Source organism: Drosophila ficusphila, unplaced genomic scaffold, assembly GCF_018152265.1.
Source record: "Drosophila ficusphila isolate 14025-0441.05 unplaced genomic scaffold, ASM1815226v1 contig_348, whole genome shotgun sequence".
In the NCBI taxonomy this organism is placed as follows: Eukaryota; Metazoa; Arthropoda; class Insecta; order Diptera; family Drosophilidae; genus Drosophila; species Drosophila ficusphila.
In genome coordinates, this window is record NW_025064257.1 from 774,088 (window position 1) to 795,249 (window position 21,162).

The 21,162-nt window shown below is 40.1% G+C and overlaps 1 protein-coding gene across 1 annotated transcript in view; it reads right to left on the bottom strand.

The window, feature by feature from the left end:
• The window catches only part of LOC108100677 (meiosis regulator and mRNA stability factor 1), a 35,544-nt gene extending 28,337 nt beyond the window's left edge, over nt 1–7,207 (bottom strand). Inside the window, 1 exon segment of the mRNA XM_043207883.1 lies at nt 6,296–7,207. Coding sequence (XP_043063818.1) covers nt 6,296–6,559 — 264 coding nt within the window. The 5' untranslated portion in view covers nt 6,560–7,207.
• Nucleotides 7,208–21,162: the final 13,955 nt, after the last annotated feature.

Consider the following 21,162-nt stretch of genomic DNA (forward strand, 5'->3'; position numbering starts at 1 on the left):
CCAATCTGCCAATACAAGAGCGCATTCAAAGGGCAAAGGCATTGGCGCTGTGTCTCAATTGCTTGAAGAAGGGACATCAAATGCGCAATTGTCGGTCAGGCTACTGTCGAATTTGCGGGTCTAAGCATCATAGCCTTTTGCACCCTGGCTCTCAGCCTTCGACCGATGTTCAGCGAGCTCTCGTGGCGGAACTAAGTACGCCAAACGCAATCGCTTCTAGCCCTGCAACCTCTTCGCTGGCTCAGAATGTGGATCGTGATACTGATTGTGATAGTGTTTTTCTTCCAACTGCAGTCATAAGCATACAAAGTCGATCAGGTGCTTGGATCCCATGTCGTGCGCTGCTAGACTCGGGATCACAAGTCCACGTTGTGACCTCCCGACTTGCTCACCAGTTGGAATTGCCAAAAACAAAGTCTACAGTAACAGTTGCTGGTATTGGAGATGCTCTATTTGACTGTGAAGGAGCGTCCGTTTGTCTCAAGTTTAAGTCGCATACCTCCAATTACTCCACATGCCTAACTGCGCTTGTTGCTCCAGCGATAACCGAAAATCAACTCAGTTCGAACGTTAAGCCCGATGGCTGGAAAATTCCCTCCAGTATTCAGTTGGCCGATCCTGAATTTTACAAATCTCTTCTTATTGGCGCAAGCATGTTTTTTGAAATGTTATATGTAGGGCAGATTAAGTTGGCTGCTGGGTTACCCCTATCGCAAAAGACGAGTCTTGGTTGGATCGTAACAGGAGTTGGATCTTTTCTATCAAGGCAACTGCATTACGGGATCAAGCTGTGCAGCGTGAATTGGTTGCTGCTGAAGGTCGTATGAATGACGTTGTCGATCGGATCACAGGAGGGAAATAAACACAGGAGGTCCTCGAAATTCTTACGACCGCGATGTCCTTGATCAAAACGCTGACTCGGAAAAGGACACACGTCTGAAGTTTGATGATGGCAGCGTCTTTACCAAGACACTGGGTCTTGCTTGGTACCCTGCAGCGGATGTTTTTCGTTTTTCTTTTCCTTCCATACAGGTCTCTTCAAAACCATGTAAACGACTGGTGTAGTCCACAAATGCTAGGGTTTACGATCCCCTTGGTCTCATTGGTCCTGTAGTTGCCAAGGCCAAAATATTCCTGCGACAAGTCTGGAGAGAAAAGTCAACACATCATGACTGAAGTTGACATCTGACATGGCTCTTACCCAGCATATGAAGTGTCCTCGACGTGCGTTGTATCCAAATTGTCCTATTGAGGTTAACGGATTCTGTGACGCTAGCATCGACGCCTATGGAGGATGCGTTTATCTTGTTTCAACAGTTGATGGCAAACGAGAAGTGCCTCTGTTTTGTTCAAAGTCTGGTGTGACGCCTTTGAAGACTCTCTCGGTTCCCAAATTGGAGTTGTGCGCTGCCTTGTTACTGGCCCAACTGCAATCAGCTTGTTAGTAGTCTCGATTTTGTACTCGCTCGCAGAAGGCAGGGTCGCAGATCGCCTGCCTATTTTTTCGTTTATATACTTTCGCTGTTGAAAAGGCACAGACAAATCGGTCTGCTTGCCCAAAATACTTTCGCTAGTTAAAAGGAACAGACAAATCGGTCTGCCTGCCCAAAGAACCCGTTATAAACAAACATTACATTACCATTAATTAAGGCCTTGGTGCCAATTAAATAAATAAATGCAAAATTTAATGAAAATTTAGGCGGTTTATTATTTTTAGACACCATTACAGGTTATGGTTAGTGAAAAAGCGTAACAGTATTTCGAAAGTCGACTGCCTAATTTTGATCGTCCCTTCTTTAGACCTTTGGATCTTTCATCAACATAAAAGTCAACACAAAGAACCACAGCCCCATCTGGAAATGCTGCTTGCTCATCTACATAATTATATGCCTTTGCAGAAACTGATGGTATATGCCTGTTCCATCATGAAATTCGTGTGTTGATTTGGGAACAAGACAACGCAAGTTTTATTTTAGAGATAGGAACCTATCTTGGAATTCTAGTAGGATTTCCCCAAAGATCCAAATTGAACCGAATAGAAAAATCCCCAGCTGGCAAGAGGCAAGTAAGTGAAATGCTTTACAAAATTATCCTTACAAACTAGCTCTTTCTCACTTACTCTTACCAGAATCAATTGGATCTTGTTAATTTTCCCAATTAGCTTGTGTAAAAACGCCAGACGTTACTATAGCCGTGCCATTTGAGCGACTGCAACCCAGGCTAACCGAGTCTTCTTAATAAGGGACAGATGCTTAGCTTGACCAATGCATAACAGATCCTAGGGACTTGAGCAATTTAATAGATCATCACGTAGATGTGTCAATTCTGCAAGTGACAACATTAAAGCTGGACTGTCGATTGACACTGTAATATTTAATGACAAGCCATCTGTCATAAAACTAGAACCACCTATTCCAGTGACAGAAGCCGACGAATTTGACATACTATGTTGAAGGTGGTTTTCTAATCGGAATAATATTAATTGCAGCTGACAGCCAGAATCCGATGTTCGTGGCGCACAATTGATGCCCTATCTTAAGACAAATCATGCAAAGATATTCTTATTGTTTTATGAAACCAATTGCGGAGACAGACATACGCTGATCTACTATGGTCAAATGTTCAGTGCAGCTTCTTTTCGTAGATCAAATTAGGAATATATATTTTTATTATTATTGGCATGTACGAATAGAACTCCTACACCACTACAAATTTCGAAAGTTCCAATAGAGGCCAAGGAATTTACCTGTGATAAATTGAGGTGTCGTTATTCCGCCGACAAATAATGAGGGTGTTTATAGGAGCGAACAGCGCCAAGGTAACTTCGATAAATCAAAAAAATAGAGTAGCGACAACTTCTTCAAAATTGTCTTTCGTTTTGCTGTCGAAATCGTATAAGGAACAAATTTTCATTACGGGACTATTGGCCCCAATTACATGTTGGTTTCCACCTCCGACTTTTTCCGAAGTTTTAGTGCAGGAGACGCTTCCCATTTTGTAATTCATTGATTTATATTTTAATTTAGATAACGGTTATTGCTGGGCCTTCTCCCCAAACTGTTACCCAGGCTCGAAAGTTTTTTTGACTAGCGCACTATGATTTTTTTCGCGTTTTTTTTTTGGCATAAAGTCAATTTTTTTTTGTTTGTATCTTAAAATTTTTTTTTATTTTTAATTTTTAAACACCCTAGACAGATAAAAAAAATATGTAATTTTAATACATGGAGCAACACTGTCCTGCTGGCGAGCTGTTAAAGTCAGCTAATTATGTACCACCTGTTTTGTATGAAATTGGCGCGAAAAATTGTGCAACTTTGATCGTTTGTTGTGGCAAAAGTTAACGAAAAAGTTAAGTGAATAAATATGGAAAACGATTGTACAGGTATCCAAAACTAAAGTTTACCAATGTTTGTGTCGTTGTTATGTGTTTTTTTTTTCAATTGTACCGTGTTTTGTTTATGTGTATTTTTAGAACAAGCTTAACAAGTGTAGTTGTGTTTCATGGATCAGTACTTTTGCATGGCAAAGTGTTGCAAAAAGTTGTAAATGAGAAACTATTAACCAAAGTGTGCAGATTAATGAGAAACTAACCATTTTTGTCCCAATCTAACCGTTTTCGAAAAAATCAATAAGAAAATTGAGTAACTTCTATAGTAAGTAACATAACCAAACATATTTAAAATTTTGTAAAATGTATCTTTACATTCAAATTGAAGCACTAATAATGGAGATGAATACTAAAATGTGATCTTGGATAATTGTTTCTTTTTTTTCATTAAATATAATATAAAGAAAATAAGAAATAAAAATGTTAAATGGAGCTTTTTTATATGTCGGCCAGATCGGTTATATGGCAGCTATATGAAATAGTGCTTTAAATCATTTGAAACTTGGCAGGTCATCTTGGGAGCTTCAAAAATGTATACAAACCAAATTTCAAAGCAAAAGCTTGATAAACACAAAAGTTGGGGCAAATCGGCCAGATCGGTTATATGGCAGCTATATGAAATAGTGCCCCAAATTATTTGAAACTTGGTAGGTCATCTTGGGAGCTTAAAAAATGTATTCAAACCAAATTTAAATTCAATAGGTTTAAAATTAGAGTTTATGCCAAAAAAATCGAAAAAAAAACCCATAGTGTAGCGTCCTTTTTTTAGTTTACCCCATTCCATCTGATTTCCCAGAAGGTAACTAGTGTACCCTTTTTAGTTTAATTAAGTCTTTAGTTCCAGATTAAGATAACAACAAATAAAGGGCAAAGGGGAAAAAAAGCGTTTCGTAATGTTTGAGCGCTCTCTTGCAATCTACCTTATTAATTGTCAACAGATTTTCGTCAGTAAAGCCCTTAATATTAAGGTCACACAACAGTGATTAAACTTTTTTTAGCATTAGAACTTTTTTTTTATCAAAACGAGTTTTTTAGAAAAAGGTATCTTATTACCTTAGAGAAGCAACGAAAGTTAATAGAAAATTCTATAATAATATTATTTTTTATGGCTATTCTTACTAAAATAAAATCTTGCAAAAAAAAAAATTTAAAACATTTCTTATTATTTTAATTTAATTTAACGAAAATTATTTACATCAGGCAAAATGTCTACGATTCAAATGATAAAATAAATCTTGACACTAAACTTCATCTTGCAGGGCTCTAGTAAATTTATATACCTCAGTAAAATTGATATTTGTGCAAAACTTATTTTTGATATAGCGGTTATACGAATAACTATATTAATCTTTCGAGTATACAGATTTTTTCTCGTATGCTTTGACATGTGTTTCTATGCATTTATTTCTTATCTGCTTTTAATCTATGGTCCCGTTAGGATTTTAAAGAAAGTTGATATTTGTGCAAAGTTATGCATTTGGATTTTGAGCTCGACACGTCAACTGACCTCCAGCAAAAAGCGATTTATTTTAAGAAATCGTTTATTTCTTAATACAAAAAGTTAATATTGTTTCCATTTATTATTTCTTTTTTGAGATTTATAACATTTTTGATTAAAAATGCCGCGTGCACTCGAATTAAGTGAAAAGGAGAAGACTCAAATTGAAACAATGGCTAAGTGTGGAGTTAGAGTTGGCGAAATTGCCAAAAGAATTAATAGGCATCGCAATACAATTGGAAATTTTTTAAAAAACCCAGAGAAATATGCGCAATCGAACCGCAAGGGAGCCGTTTCGAAAATAGACGCGCGCACTAAACCGCACATTCGAGCCTTGGCAACAGCTAAGACAATGAGTTGTGCACAAATAAAAGCAGATTTGCAATTGCCAATAAGCAGGCAAAGAGTGCAACAGATTTGCAAAAAAGATTTAAACCTGCAGTATGATGCAAAGGTGCACAAACCAAAGCTCTTACCAAGACATAAGAAGGCCAGGCTTGCCTTTTATGAAAAATATAAATTTTGGACAAATGAATTTGAAAAAAGTGATTTTTAGCGATGAGAAGAAGTTTAATTTGGACGGCCCAGACGGTAACCAAAAGTATTGGAGGGATCCTAGGCATCCAAGACAGACTTGCCATAAGCGAAACCACGGTGGTGGGTCACTTATGGTTTGGGCCGCTTTTAGTGCTAAAGGAAAGTCCCCTATATGCTTTGTACCAGGACGGATAAATGCGCAAATGTATACGGATCTCCTAGAAAGTGAACTTTTACCATTTGCAGAAGAGTTGCATGGCGAGGACTGGGTATTTCAACAGGATAACGCTCCTATACACGTTGCGAGGTATACGATGTCGTTCCTGGAATCAAAAAATATACCCCTACTGAAGTGGCCAGCAATAAGGCCGGACTTGAACCCAATTGAGAACCTTTGGGGCATCCTGTCAGCAAAAGTCTACAAGAGTGGAAGACAGTTTGAGTCATTGAAAGCCTTGAAGGAAGCCATTGTTGAAGAATGGGATGCAATCGACATAAACACGCTCCAAAACTTGGTAAATTCAATGCCCCATCGCTTGGAATTGGTCGTACAAGAAAACGGAGGTTCTATACCATATTAAAATATTTCTCTTAAGTCATTTTGTTAAAAAATATTATTTAGTTCCTCGACATTTTGCGCTTTTTCAATTTTGCACAAATATCAACTTTCGCTGAAGATTTTTTTCAATTAAATTGTCTATGTATTAAACATTTTATAATTTAATAAAAATCATGTTTATCAAATTTCAATACCAACTACCTATTTAAAAAAAATATTGATAAAAAATCCGCCAAGTAAAAGTTAAAAAATAAACCAACAAAATATGATGCACAAATATCAATTTTACTGAGGTAGATGAAGGAGCTCTTACATAAATATCCGGTACAGTGACTTTGGCAAACGAGCTTCCCTCAAAGACAAGTGACACCACCGGTGTGATGGGCTTTAGTTGATTTATAAGGAAGCAGCGAAGATTTGACTCGTCCAGCGAGTAATCTAAATTTGTGATCTGCAAAGTTACCGCATCGCTCGCCTCGGTTATCTTGGCGATAATGTTACCCTCATTACTTTCAGCTCCGCAGTCTCTAACTCTGCCGGTAGATAACGTGTTTGTAAAGGCTCCGGGGGAAAACATTCCTTCTCTGGGTGTTTTCATAATGCCGTTTGTAAAAGCAATATCGGCAACCGATAAACTATTATCGATGATACTTAAAGGAATAGAAGATGCGGAAAGTCCGCCGGCTGCTATTGAAACTGTTGAAGAAAACATTGTTTGTTGGAGAGTAAACTTTTTAGTGTTCTGGTAAATCGGAAGGTGAGGTTGGTAAGTCAGGGAAGCTGGAACCTGAATTTGTTGCTGTTGAAGATTCAGATGAGTGTTTGGCAGTGGGGCAGGCGCATTCAAAGCATTTTCTGCAAACGCGCAAGCCCGATTGTACGGCATGTAACGGTGGCCGTTGTATAAGGAGGAGGCTCCATTGGCCAGTGCATACTGATACACATTCAGATCCTTAGGTAAAGGGACATTGGTAGTTGAGATTTGCACATGGGTTCCGTCTATATGCCTTCCAGAAAATAGATCAGACGATTGGGAATTTCCTGGTAGTCCATTTTTATCAAAGCAGTGTGCGCCTGTTTTCCTTGAACCGAAATGGTTGTTGAACTTGGCACTTAAAGCAGCTAATGGCTTTGTTGCAGTTTGCTGTTGGTGAGTATGTGGTTGGTCTTGCCCCAGCACAAAAAATGCGCTTTCCACCTTTTCAGCTCTTTTGCAAGTCCAGCTGAAAAACAAAAAATAAATAAATAAAAAAGTTTTAGAAATATATCCCTAAAAAAATTATTATGAAATAATATTATTTTTAATACTCAATATATCAATATAATATTTGTTAATTCAATTCATTTTCATATTTGAAGTCCCACTAATTATATATATACATATATGTACTAGCTGACCCGGCAAACGTTGTTTTGCCACCAGATGACTTTATAATTTCTGTACAAAAATTACTCAGTTCTAGACTTATATGTATTTATGTATGTATGTTTAAGTTATTATAATTGCGTCTGGAATAAAATGAATCCAGGTTATTATAATCATAACGTGCATTCACGCGATTGGCAAGTGCCTTGTTTCGCACTTCCGGCTTGTAAAAGAATGGCCCACAAAAACTCAATGCCAGTGACCTCAAATGCATGCGATCCATCCAATTGCTCCTTTGAGAGATCCGCCATTACATGCTCGACTAATCGGGGCTTCGTTCGAAAGCATCTGACGCATTTGTTCAAGACCTTGCTTACCGTCTTCTTCACCCCCATAGGCCAATATTGGGATCGAATTATGCCGAGTAGGGCCCGAGGTCCAGTGTGCAGATTACGCTCATGAAAGTGAGTGATGATGGCGGCAGTGACAGGATGGCAATATGATTGGATGACGGCCATTGAAATCCAGCGACGAGTTCCTTAGTCAGCCATTCTTTGTTGCGAAGCAGATAAAGACGCAAACGTAGCATTTTAAAGAGAGAGAGAGAGAGAGAAAGCGATGGTACGCACTTCCGGCTTGTAAAAGTATGGCCCACAAAAATCAATGCCAGTGACTTCAAATGTATGCGATCCATCCAATCGCTCCTTTGGGAGATCCGCCATTACATGCTCGACTAATCGGGGCTTCGTTCGAAAGCATCTGACGCATTTGTTCAAGACCTTGCTTACCGTCTTCCTCCCCCCAATAGGCCAATACTGGGATCGAATTATGCCGAGTAGGGCCCGAGGTCCAGTGTGCAGATTACGCTCATGAAAGTGAGTAATGACGGCGGCTGGGACAGGATGGCTCCGTGGCAATATGATTGGATGACGGCCATTGAAATCCAGCGACGAGTTTTTTAGTCGGCCATCCACTCTAAGAAGCCCAAAATGATCGATAAAAGGAGATAGAGACGCAAGCGAACTAGATGGGGCTACAACTCCCTTAGACTGCAAGGATTTTATGTCTTCCCATAAATGAGAACGCTGAACCAGCCGAAGCAATAACTGAGTACCGCTTTGGATATCCGACACCTTAAGATCCGGCTGCCGAATGCGATTAATAAATTTGCAGACGTATCCGAAAATCCTTTGAAGCGCAGCGAAGGAATTTGCAAATTTGGAACAGGCTACGATATCTACGTATGGCGATTTTATTAACAGGACCTTTCGACGAAGCTCAAACGTTGACTTCTCAGCAAGGATTGGGGAAGGCCAGTCAAACTTGGGTCCGCAAAGAAATGTCGGCCCGTTAAACCAGATAGGGGACTCGCTCAGCTCAGTGGGAAGGACACCACGGGAGAGAATGTCAGCCGGATTCAAAGAAGTTGGAACGTAACGCCACTCCATCGAATCGGTTCGCTCTTGGATGGCAGCAACTCGGTTTGCCACAAACATGTTGAATCTGGCGGGCTCGTCTCGGATCCAGGACAGCGCAACCGCAGAGTCACTCGAACAATAATACTGTCCCTTAAATACGTTGGTGCCAGCTTTTTCTGAGATGAGCTTAGACAAGAGATCGGCCCCACAAAGCTCCAGCTTGGGCACGGTGAGTGTCTTCAAGGGAGCAACCCTTGACTTTGAACAAAGCAACTGCGACTGTCCACTGCACACGATGTAGACACAGGCGCCGTATGCTTCCATGCTGGCATCGCAAAATCCATGGAAGGAAAATTTTCGCTTTTGCTATCACCGGTCCAAGCAATCCAAGAGGATCACAAAAACGTGCAATGGCAGACAGGACAGATCGCCTACAGGGACTTGAGGTCAACTGCAAGACAGAAAAAGAGAACAAAAGCTGATCAGAAGCAGGATCCCAGGCTAAACCCAGAGTTTTGGTAAAGTCAGTGCTGTCATCAAACTTCAAATATGACTCCTTAAATTCGTCAGACACTCCACACAAAGCCGCTGGAACGTTTGAGCACCACTTTCTAAGTTTAAAGCCTCCTCTGGACTGGATTTTAGAGGTCTGATCTACAATGATGATAGCCTCGTCCACGGTCTGGGCTCCAGATATCAGATCATCTACGTAAAAGTCACAAGTCACAAGTCTCCAGTCATAACTATCGGGTATGAGCGAAATCGAATTAGAATCTAGAACAGGGTATTTTGAATTATGGGGCCTGCCATGGTCAAATCATAAAGAGAGTAGCCTGATGAAGTCGCGGCAGATCCTTCAAAAACTGCGCGAAGCTTTGTAGTAACTTCCAGTAAAACAGATTGGTATGTAAATCTAAAACTTTATTAATGAGCTGGTTATGTCACTGGCTGCACAACAGTCCACCCCGATTATATCGGCTTGTAATCCTTTCGGGCTTCGGGGGATATCAACATACTGCTACGCAATAAGGAGAGGCTTCGGCAAGACCATAGATCGCCTGCCTCGAAAGAGCTGATTAAAACAAACAAACAATCTTCTACGCACAGCCCTTAAAGATGCAAATAATCGATCTCTATTGTTTTATTTGCAGCACCTCTTCCCAAACAACAGACTGTGGAAAGCGAAATCGAGTATATGTCCACCATTCGAAAGTGAGTCGCCATTACTCAAACAGGAGAGTGGGCTCGCAGCAAGGAAGAGAGGGCAAATGTATTTGCCGCACATCTAGAAAGCGTCTTCAAACCATTTCCACCAAACTCAACAATCCATTCCATTGAGGTCCCAACAAACATCATTCCAGATGCTACCCTGCCTGTCATATTTCTATATTTCTATAATATGATAGAGGTGCCAGGACACGATTTAATATCCCCTAAAATGATTATAGAGTTGCCGAACTGTGCAGTAAATCTTTTCACTATAATATTCAACAGCATGATTTAATGGTACTATTATCCACAACGATGGAAAATGACTGTCATCACTATGACCCATAAGGCCGGAAAGGACAAGTCCCAGCCCTCATCATATAGGCCATTCAGTCTTCTCTCGTGCCTATCAAACATATTCTCCTAAATCGTATAAAGCAACACCTACAGTCACAAATTGCCATCCCAAGCCAACAATTTGGTTTCCGCGAGAAGCACGGAACCATTGAAGAAGTAAACCTTATAACCTCCGAGATACGAAATACGTTTGAAAGTCGAGATGTTGTTTAGCCTTTATGTATTTTGTTAGACATATTTAATGGCTGCATGAGTATAGAGGCTAGCTTCTTTTCTTGGGTTTATTTTGCTCAAATTTATTTCAAAAGGAGTTCTTCATGTTTCGAAGGCACAACTAAAGAGAACTGTTTTTTTTTTTTTAATAATTTTTCAGTTCAATTTAGTTCAGAGAACGATTTTTCTCGCACTCACAAAAATAAATACACTCTTAGAAAATACCATACATTATGCGCACCTATTCAAAAATGCAAGTGCTCCATAGCACTAGTATTGATTTAACGTTTATTTATTTATCGGATAAATGTTGAAATAATGCATAGACACAATCAAAAGGTTCTGAAAAAATCCGAATTTGATTTTTAACGCGGGCTACACAAATATCGGCAAATTGGTGTAAAATAAATAATAATACATAATAAAAGATACAAATATGTATATACAACACCCTTGAATTACTTTTCGTCAAAAAATCTTTAGTTAAGTATTATTAGACGTCAAGATTAACATAATACATCCATACTAATATATAAATGTGAAAATGTTTCTGTCTGTCTGTTACTCTTTCACGCCTAAACGGCTGAACGGATTTTGATGAAATTTGATATGGTGATAGATGATAACCTGGAAATCCTAATAGGCTATAAATAATCACACCATCGTTTTTAGGTGGTAAGCAGCAGGTGGCGAAACGGAATAATCACGCAATCGTTCTTATGGGGTAGGCAGTAGGCATTAGGTTTTAAGTAAAAAGGTTTATCAAAGTTTTAAAAAAATTGTCTTACGTTGTAGTTTTTAAAACTCCAGTTTTAAAAAACCTTTAATTATTGTTTTCGATATGCCACGCAAACGTAAATCTAATCTAAGCAGTATTTCTAGCAGAGCTCGAGCTGCAAAAGTTGCTAGAGGCTAAGAATCTGAAGAGCAGACTGGGACGCGTCAGATGTTAGATTCTCAGCGTCATGCGACTCAAAGAGCTTCTGGACCTATACGCAGACTCGGACCCGTCAGACCCTGGATGCTGAACGCCACGCATCTTAAAGAGCTGCTGAGACAGTGGAACAGACTCAGACACGTCGAGTTTTAGATGCCGAACGTCACGCGCAATTGTTTGCGGCAGAGTCTGACGAAGATTCACAAAGACGACGTCTTTTAAATGCAGGGCGTGTAATGGTCACCTAAAAAGCACCATTTGAAATCGCATGAGAGGTTAAGGCCCTTTTATAGCCGCTCTGGCGACGAAAAGGTCGCATGCGCTCAAAGAGGCTTTGGTACATTGGAATTATTCGTTCTCTTGTTCTGAGAAAACAAATGCAGCTGGAAATCATAGAAAGCTCTCTCTATCGATGCTACCAATTTTGGCTATATAAGCTGAAGCCACTGCAAGCTCGATCTCTTTTTGATTGCTATTGCTGACACCACGAGTTGAATTTTTCTGCGGGTATTGAATTTTTCCCCGTCGCCACCCATGTGTCCCACTAATTGTCCAGTGGACAAATCCAAAGACATCCACGTCAAGAGCAGATTTTAGAAACCCCTGGTTTGGTGCAGGAGGCACCTGAGGTAGGTGAAAACTTGTTGCCGAAAATATTTAGTGAACTGTCAATGACAACAGACGTGTTTTTATATCGCTCCGCCGAGTAACTAAAAATACATCGGAAATATCAGATTTCTATTTCGCGAAATTCGCTCAGGGTACGCGTGGGCACTCCTGCTCATGTTGCCTATATCTAACTGCTAATATAAGTGATATAATACAGTTTTTTCACAAATTTTGCCACGCGCGATAAGCTCAAATAAATGAGCGGCGAGCAAAATAATGAGCGTAGAAGCTCCGTAAACCAAAGAAACGCTTGTTATGCTTATTTCTCAACCCGCGATACCGAAGTAGAGAAAACGTCTACAAAGAGCAACCCGGCCCTACTGACCGTCGAAAGCACGAGAGCCCGCTCTCTATCACCAGCCCTACTCATTCCAACTCCCACATCTTGGAGTTATCAATGCCAGACCCCACCACCACCGGCTTCTATGGGAGACGCACCAACAACAAGCAGTGCTTCAATTTCTACTACCTCAGCAAAAGTAACGGCAACAACTAAAGCAACGACCAATATTGCGAAAACGGTGTCAACGGCTCCATCGCAAACTGCAACAGCAACAAAAACCGTAAGATTTGATAAGCAACAAGCGGTTCCGGCCATACAGACCGGTATGGATCGCTACATCCAGATAAAGCGTAAGCTTAGTCCGCAGAACACGGTTGGTAACAAACCAAAGATTAACCGTACAATCCAAGCCAAGGAAAGAAACAGTATTTCAAACAACAGCAACCGATTTTCCCTCTTAGCAGATGGCGAGACCCAAGCTGAGCCGGAGCAAGTGACCCAAAAGAAACCAAAGCCCCCACCTATTTACATTAGGGGAAAAAGCTCAAACGCCCTGGTCAACAAAATTGTTGCGCTGGTCGGGGACGAAAATTTTCATGTTGTTCCGCTTATTAAAGGGAACATTCACGAAACCAAAGTTCAGACGAAATATGAAGAACACTTCCGAGCTGTTTCCAAATACCTGGAGGAAACGAAAAAGAATTTTTACACCTACCAACTAAAAAGTAGCAAAGGGCTACAGGTAGTACTAAAAGGAATCGAACCCGACGTCGCCCCCTCTGAGATACTAGAAGCCCTTAAAGGCAAGGGATTCTCTGCTAAGAATGTTAGCAATATTATTAACAAAAATAAAAAGCCGCAACCACTCTTTAAGGTCGAGCTCGAGCCAGACAGCAAAACCCTAAGGAAAAATGAAGTGCACCCGATCTACAAGCTGCAGTTCTTACTGCACCGGAGGATCACAGTGGAAGAACCACACAAACGGAACGGCCCAGTGCAATGTACAAATTGCCAGGAGTTTGGGCACACCAGGACATACTGCACACTTCGGTCAGTTTGTGTAGTCTGCGGAGACTTCCACAATTCCGCACACTGCCCTGCTAACAAAGAAGATCCCCATACAAAAAAATGTGGGAACTGCGGAGGAAACCATACGGCAAACTACAGAGGCTGTCTGGTCTACAAGGAGCTGAAGAGTCGCATGCGACAAGCGACAGCTACGCGTCAACAAAATTCACAAAACGTGTATTTTAAATCAAAAACTACGCCAGACGTATTTTTCGCCAAGGCAGCCAGATCTTCGTTCGGTCCGCTCAGTACCACCAACGGCATCTCCTACGCTGATGCTCTACGAACGGGCATGGAAAAACCACTCCAGCCACACTCAGAAAACGCTAAACAGGTACCACCCCAGCCGCAAAGTAATTTGGAAACTATGATGTTTACCATGCAACAAAGTATGATGGAGTTCATGTCATTTATGAAAGCGACCATGCAAACGTTGGTCCAGAACCAAAATATGGTGATGCAGCTGCTTGTATCACAGCAGTCCAAATAATAAATGACCAATCTAAGAATATCCATGTGGAATGCCAACGGCATTTCACGGCATAAACTGGAAATAGCTCAATTCCTAAATGCAAATCACATCGACGCCATGTTGCTGGTTGAAACTCACCTCACAAGCAAATATAACTTCCATATACGGGGGTATACCTTCTACCGCACAGATCATCCCGATGGTAAAGCCCACGGCGGCACCGGCATCTTAATTAGAGAACGCATCAAACACCATTTTCAGCAAAGGTTTGCAACAAATTACTTGCAAGCCACATCTATAAAAGTGCAGTCAGGAAACGACAACCTTTGCATCGCCGCTGTCTACTGCCCACCTCGCTTTACGATCTCTGAAGGTCAATTCATGGATTTCTACAACTCACTTGGGGACCGCTTCATAGCTGCTGGAGATTACAACGCTAAGCATACGCACTGGGGATCACGCCTCGTTACTCCCAAGGGAAGGCAACTTTATAATGCACTTATAAATGTGAGAAATAAGTTGGACTACGTTTCTCCTGGTAGCCCCACATATTGGCCAGCAGATCCTAGAAAGATCCCAGATCTAATTGATTTCGCGGTTACAAAAAACATCCCACGCAACCTAATAAGCGCCACGGCCCTACCCGATCTCTCATCAGACCACTCTCCATTGTTGATAACCCTTCTTCAAAGCCCAGATATTACGGACTACACCTACAGGCTGACGTCGCACAGAACTGACTGGATGAAATATAAGAAGTACGTCAGTTCCCACATTGAGCTTAACACCCAGCTCAATATCGAAGCGGACATCGACTGCTCTACCGCCGCCCTGGAAGAGGTACTCGTCACAGCAGCCAGGATCTCAACACCACAACGACATGATGTGAAAATAAAGAAGTTCAAAACCAACCTGCAAATCGAACAGCTCGTTCTGGAAAAGAGGCGTCTGCGAAGGGCGTGGCAAACCAGCAGATCGCCATGCTCAAAGCAACGTCTAAATGAAGCCACCCGCAAACTAAACCGGGTTCTGAAGCAAGATTCCGAAAACGCACAACTGAGATATATCGAGAAACTCTCTCCAACAAGTGCAAAGCATCCTTTGTGGAGGGCTCACCCAAATCTAAGCTCTCCGGCTGAAACCGTCTCCCCGATAAGAAATTCTTCAGGTGGCTGGGCGCGCAGCGACACAGACAGAGCCGAAACATTTGCCTCACATCTCAGGGGCGTCTTCCAACCGAATCCCGCCGCAAGTCCTTTCGTTCTACCGGAAATCCAAACTGAAAGCGAATCCACAATACCATCGTTTCGGCCGAATGAGATCACCAAAGTCATCCGGAGGCTAAAACCGAAAAAGGCTCCCGGCGATGACCAAATAACTCCAAAAATGATAATTGAACTTCCAAACTGTGCTATTGAGGTCATCTGTAAACTCTTCAATGGGATCATAAGTCTTGGTTACTATCCAAAAAAATGGAAAAAGTCAACAATTATAATGATACCAAAGGCCGGAAAAGATCACACGATTCCGTCCTCTTACAGACCAATAAGTCTTTTATCATGCCTGTCGAAACTGTTCGAAAAATGCCTTCTAACACGCATTTTACCATATATGGGAGCTCATAACATTATCCCAGCCCACCAATTTGGCTTCAGAGAAAAACATGGAACTATCGAGCAAGTAAACAGAATAACATCAGAGATTCGCACAGCCTTCGAACATAGAGAATACTGCAGCGCGATATTCCTCGACGTATCCCAAGCATTCGACCGTGTCTGGCTCACCGGTCTTATGCATAAAATTAAAACACACTTTCCCGGGTACACTCACAAATTACTCGAGTCGTATCTCTACAACAGAGTCTTCGCAGTGAGGTGCAACACAACAACATCCGAAAACTATCAAATCGAAGCTGGAGTCCCACAAGGAAGCGCACTTGGACCAACTCTATTCGTCCTCTACACAGCGGATATTCCCACGAGCGAGGGACTACTAACATCCACCTTCGCTGACGAAACCAAAATGTTAATGCTAAAAAACCAGAGAGAATAGTGAAAAATATAAATACCCAGTTCAAGCGAAAAAGATTACAAAGTTATAAAAGAAAAAGAAAATCAAGGAACTACACCGTTAATAAGTTAAAAAATAAATTGTTAAAAAAAAAAACCAATTGATCTGAAAGTATGTGATATAAAAGTTTCATTAAAATCATTAAAAAAATTCACAAAAACCCAAACGCATTATCATAAAAGACCCGATCAGTATGTACAGTGCCATCTGTTTATTTTTATTTGTTTACATGCCAATAATCAATTAGAAAAATTATAATTTAAAAGATTTTTTTCGTGTACCTATAAAAATATAAAAATAAATAGAAAAAAAAATTATCAAATGAAAATCAGTTATTAAAACCCAGATCAAACTATCAACATAACTTTTCGACTCTCTTACTAACAATAACACTCAACACAAATACACAAACAACATAATCAACCCTCGCTGAAAGGCCTTTCAATGCTGGAGAACAAATGTAAGTTTGCACAAGTTTCTTTCTACTTCTCTTTTGGCCTATCATAAAACATACATAGATACACGCTTATCGTACGCTTTGGCTATAAGCGTGTGATCTGCGTTTACATACATACATCTCTCTTATCTTTTGCTGCTTTTGAAAACTGACCTGCGCAACAATACAAATTATACGTTTTGCAATATGTTAACCCTTATGTTAACCTGATTAATTGATTAAAAAAAAAAAAAAAAAAAAAACAATACATGGAATTGACAAACAATTGTTTCTTTTAAATATTTCGAATTTTGTGTACACTTAAAAAAAAAAACAGAATAAAAATTTTAGAAATATAGGCACACATTAAAATAAACACTAAAATGAACATAAAACCACCCACGTATTAAAACCAATATATATCACCACCGTTACTAATCACACCCCTTGATAATAAAAAGGAAAATATTTTGAATAATGCCTTACACTTAGCTAAGATTATTAAGAAAGGAAAAATGAAACTACGCATACCCACATATATTTAAAATTTATACATCGCATCTACTTATATTTTTGGGATTTAAATTTTTGTTAATTTTCTTTTATATTAACAACTTGTTTTACAGTGCTTGTTAAAGACATTAACGTCTAGGATGATAGTTAGTAGACATTTAAAATGAATAAAATTTGTAATGAAGTTGAAATGAATTGGTAAAGTTAGTTTGATTTCCTGAGGACCTGGTGAATTAAAATGATGTGAATTAAACATTTTTGGGGATTTTCGACAATTTTTTAATCGCGCAGAAAATCCAATTGGTTGGGTGGGTAGAGAGCGCGTAGGATCTATTAACATCCATGATCATCCCACAATTGACAAATTCGCCTTTTGTTGTGTTTCGGAGTTAAGCTCCAGTTATCTCGTCTAATTAGGAACTCTTATTTTAAAATTTTTGTAAGTGAGCAGTCGCGAAGGAAAAAGAATGAGCAAGCCCACCCCCACACGCCGAACTGAGCTAAATATAGGCAACCAGAAGAGTTCCGCCTGCTTCTTTCGATCCTCGGTGTCTGCTGTTTTCTTTTGGAAGGCTGATTTGACTCCAGTATGCCCTGTCCAAATTTTTGCATACTGTGCACTCCCTGAAAGTGCTTTCTCACATCTACTACATAAATTTTTGGCGCCCATACGTTATAGGAGCTATAAGCGATTCGCGAGAAAAAGTTGTTTTCATTGGCTAAAGTTTATAGTTACCTACTCTTTTGTTTTGAGTCAGCATAAAAACATCTGTTGCTTTGAATTTGATTTGATTTTGAGTTTGCGGTTATTTATAGACTTCTGTTGAACTTGCGTATTTGAGTTTTATTTACCCTGCCGGAAGAATATAATGATCGAGAAGTGAATCAGTTAAATTTTTTTTCATATTAGCTTTGGTTGCTAATGGAGGCCTAATCAGTTATGATTTTTTTGTACTTCTGTTGAACTTGCCTTCGAGTTTACTTGAATACCCTGCCGGATAGTCGAATTTCAATTGCTGATGAAGCTTGCCTATATGTATGCTAAGCTGGTTGAAAATTTTCTCAAACATTGAAGCTCGTTTGCTTTCGTATTTAGATTTTGATAATCTATAGGATTTTTGTTTTTTTAAATAAAATTATGTGCACAGCTGCCGTTGACTCTTGCGTATTTGCTTCATCGGATACCCTGCCGGTTAGTTTAGTGCTCGAGTTTGATTTTTTGGATAAATTTCTGAGAAGTTTGATGGAATTTGAAGTACCTTAGAGAATGTTTGAAATTTTTGTGAGCTTTGTTCAAGGATTGAGTAACAAGTTTGGTTGAATTTGGTTGTATGCTGCCGTGCATAGCCAAGCCCAAGCAAATTATTCAAGAATTGGATTTGATCTGATAATTATTTGCATTCTTTGTAGTTGCAATAGCCCGGTTTAAATTATTTCAAAAGAGAATTTTGTCTTTTGTTGTTTTTAGTTCACAGTTGTTTTAATTCCCAATAATAGGTCGTGACCAGGAAATATTTTGAATGAATAATGAAGCCTGTAGCTCACAGTCCTCAACGAAACCCATCTGATATGGGATTAGCAAATAATATTTGCCCAATTTGCAAAAATATCTTAACAGATACCCAGTCATGCTAGATTACAAATTGTAAGCATGTTTGCTTGTTTAGAACAATGGACAGAGTCAAGCACTGAATGCCCAACATGTAAATTAACTTTGGAAGCCGGATCGTATAGATTAGTAGTAGGAAATTGTTCACCTCGCGCAGATCGCGCTGGTCCTTCTACCTCTGCAATGACTCGCCGCCCAGTGACAAGGAAATCGACAAAAGCTTTAAATATACCGCAATTACCAGTAACAGCCCAAACAAATCCCCCTGAAGTGGTGCCATTAAACAATAGTGCAGCACAATCAGAATTATTAGAAGCCAGTCATACTACAAACCCTAGTGATGCCGTGGAATCCCGACAACCTGCGCAGAGACGACGAGGTCGTCCGACAAATCCACGAAGGAATCATGGACCGGATTATACTGTCATTCAAGGCATGATTGAACAAACTTTGACTAGAGTCTCATCACAATTGAATGTGAATCCTCAGATTAGCCAAGTGGCCGAAGTAATTACAAGTCCAGTTTCTCGTGAAGGTTCTTTTCCTAGTCAATCTTCAGTGAATGCTAGTAGGATTGCCGATATTATGCAGAAATGGAATTTAACATTTAATGGATCGGAAAATGGTCTTAGTGTCGAAGAATTCATTTATCGAGTGAAAGCCTTAACTGATGAGACATTAGAAAGTGATTTTCGCGCTTTATGTAAGCACATGCATGTCCTATTTGTAGGTAAAGCACGTGATTGGTATTGGAGATACCATAAGCAAGTAACTCACATTTCTTGGGTAGAATTCTGTACTGCCCTACGACAACAGTTCAATGATTATCGCTCAGAATTTATGAGCAAGGAACAAATCCGTTCTCGCAAACAAAAGGTTGGTGAGCCTTTTACCACTTTTTATGATGCAGTAGCTTCGTTGATGGATAGATCAGGAGTTAAAATGAATGAAGAGGAGTTGATAGAGACCCTGAAAAATAATTTGCTACCCGTACATAGACGCAAATTGTTGTTTGAGTCGGTTCACTCAATTGGACATTTGCGTAGGCTCGTGCAAATGAATGAGAATCTCATTCAGGAATTAAAAACAGTATCAGAAGGAGTGGCGAAGCCAAAGTTGTCTTCTCAAAAACAAGTATACGCCATGGAAGATTTTTCTTCAGATTTAGAGTTCGAGACAGACGTAGACCCTATTAGTGAGATCGCTGCTCTGCGACAAGCAGGCCCAAATACCAAATTTTTGAATTGTGAGGTTTCTGGTCATTTCTGGGAAGATTGTCTGTCTGATCGACGTATTTTTTGCTACGGATGTGGAGCCCCAAACATATACAAGCCACAGTGTCAACATTGTTTGCGGAAAGCATGGGAAAACCGCCAGAAGGGCGCAACCAACAACAGCAGGTTGCCCCCGAAACTAAATCAGAACTAATTTTGAATTCAAACAGCTGTATTTCTCAACCTTTGCAACCTGTTTTGAAAATTTTACCACGAGACCCTGTTGAGATTACTTCTGCGAATACCAGCCCCTCAGATATTCCCTATGAGGACAGGCTGAAGACTTATTTTGAGATAAGGGAAAGAATTTTAGATGAAGAGCCCCGTCTTCCGAAAAATAGTACTTTAAGGACTGAAAGATACTTTAAACAATTACGACAAACTTGTCATTTGCTAGTTTCTTCTATCTTTGGCAAACCATCTGATTTTCGCAGCTACGTCTCAGTCACTTTTTTGGATTTTGAAGAAAATGGTTTACTAGACACTGGCGCGAATATCAGTTGCATAGGTTCTTCGCTTGCAAATCAAGATTTTAATGTTTTTCCGGAATTTAAGCCCATCAAATCTCACGTACAAACAGCTGATGGCAGTTCACAAGACGTCATAGGCGTGTTGAACGTTAACCTGACTTACAAGAACCAGCAAAAGCCCTTACAGCTTTACATTATCCCCTCTATCAAGCAGAGATTGATACTTGGAATAGATTTTTGTAGAGTTTTTGCACTCGCACCAAATGTGATTAGCATATTAGAGGAGGTAGAAGAGCCTGTTGCTCCCAAATCATACCCCTTAACGCTATCACAACGACAACAGCTAGAAGTTATAAAACAGCTTTTTCCCAATTGTGCAGAAGGTCTTGGCCGTACTAGTTTAATACAACATCATATTGAAGTTGGTGATGCTAGGCCAGTCAAACAGCGATTTTGTCCTGTTAGCCCAGCTGTTGAGAAATTGCTTTATGCCGAAATTGATCGCATGCTAGTATTAGATGTGATTGAGCCCTCAACAAGTCCTTGGAGCTCGCCGATGCGTTTGGTTGTCAAACCAAATAAAGTTCGCCTTTGTCTAGACGCTCGTCGACTCAATGATGCTACCAAGAAAGATGCTTACCCTTTGCCCAGCATCGACGGTATTTTTGCTCGTTTACCCAAGGCCAACATCATTTCGAAGTTAGATCTAAAAGATGCGTATTGGCAAATCGAACTTTCTGAAGAGTCGAAGCATCTGACATCATTCACTGTACCGGGTAGACCGCTATATCAATTCAAGGCTATGCCTTTTGGATT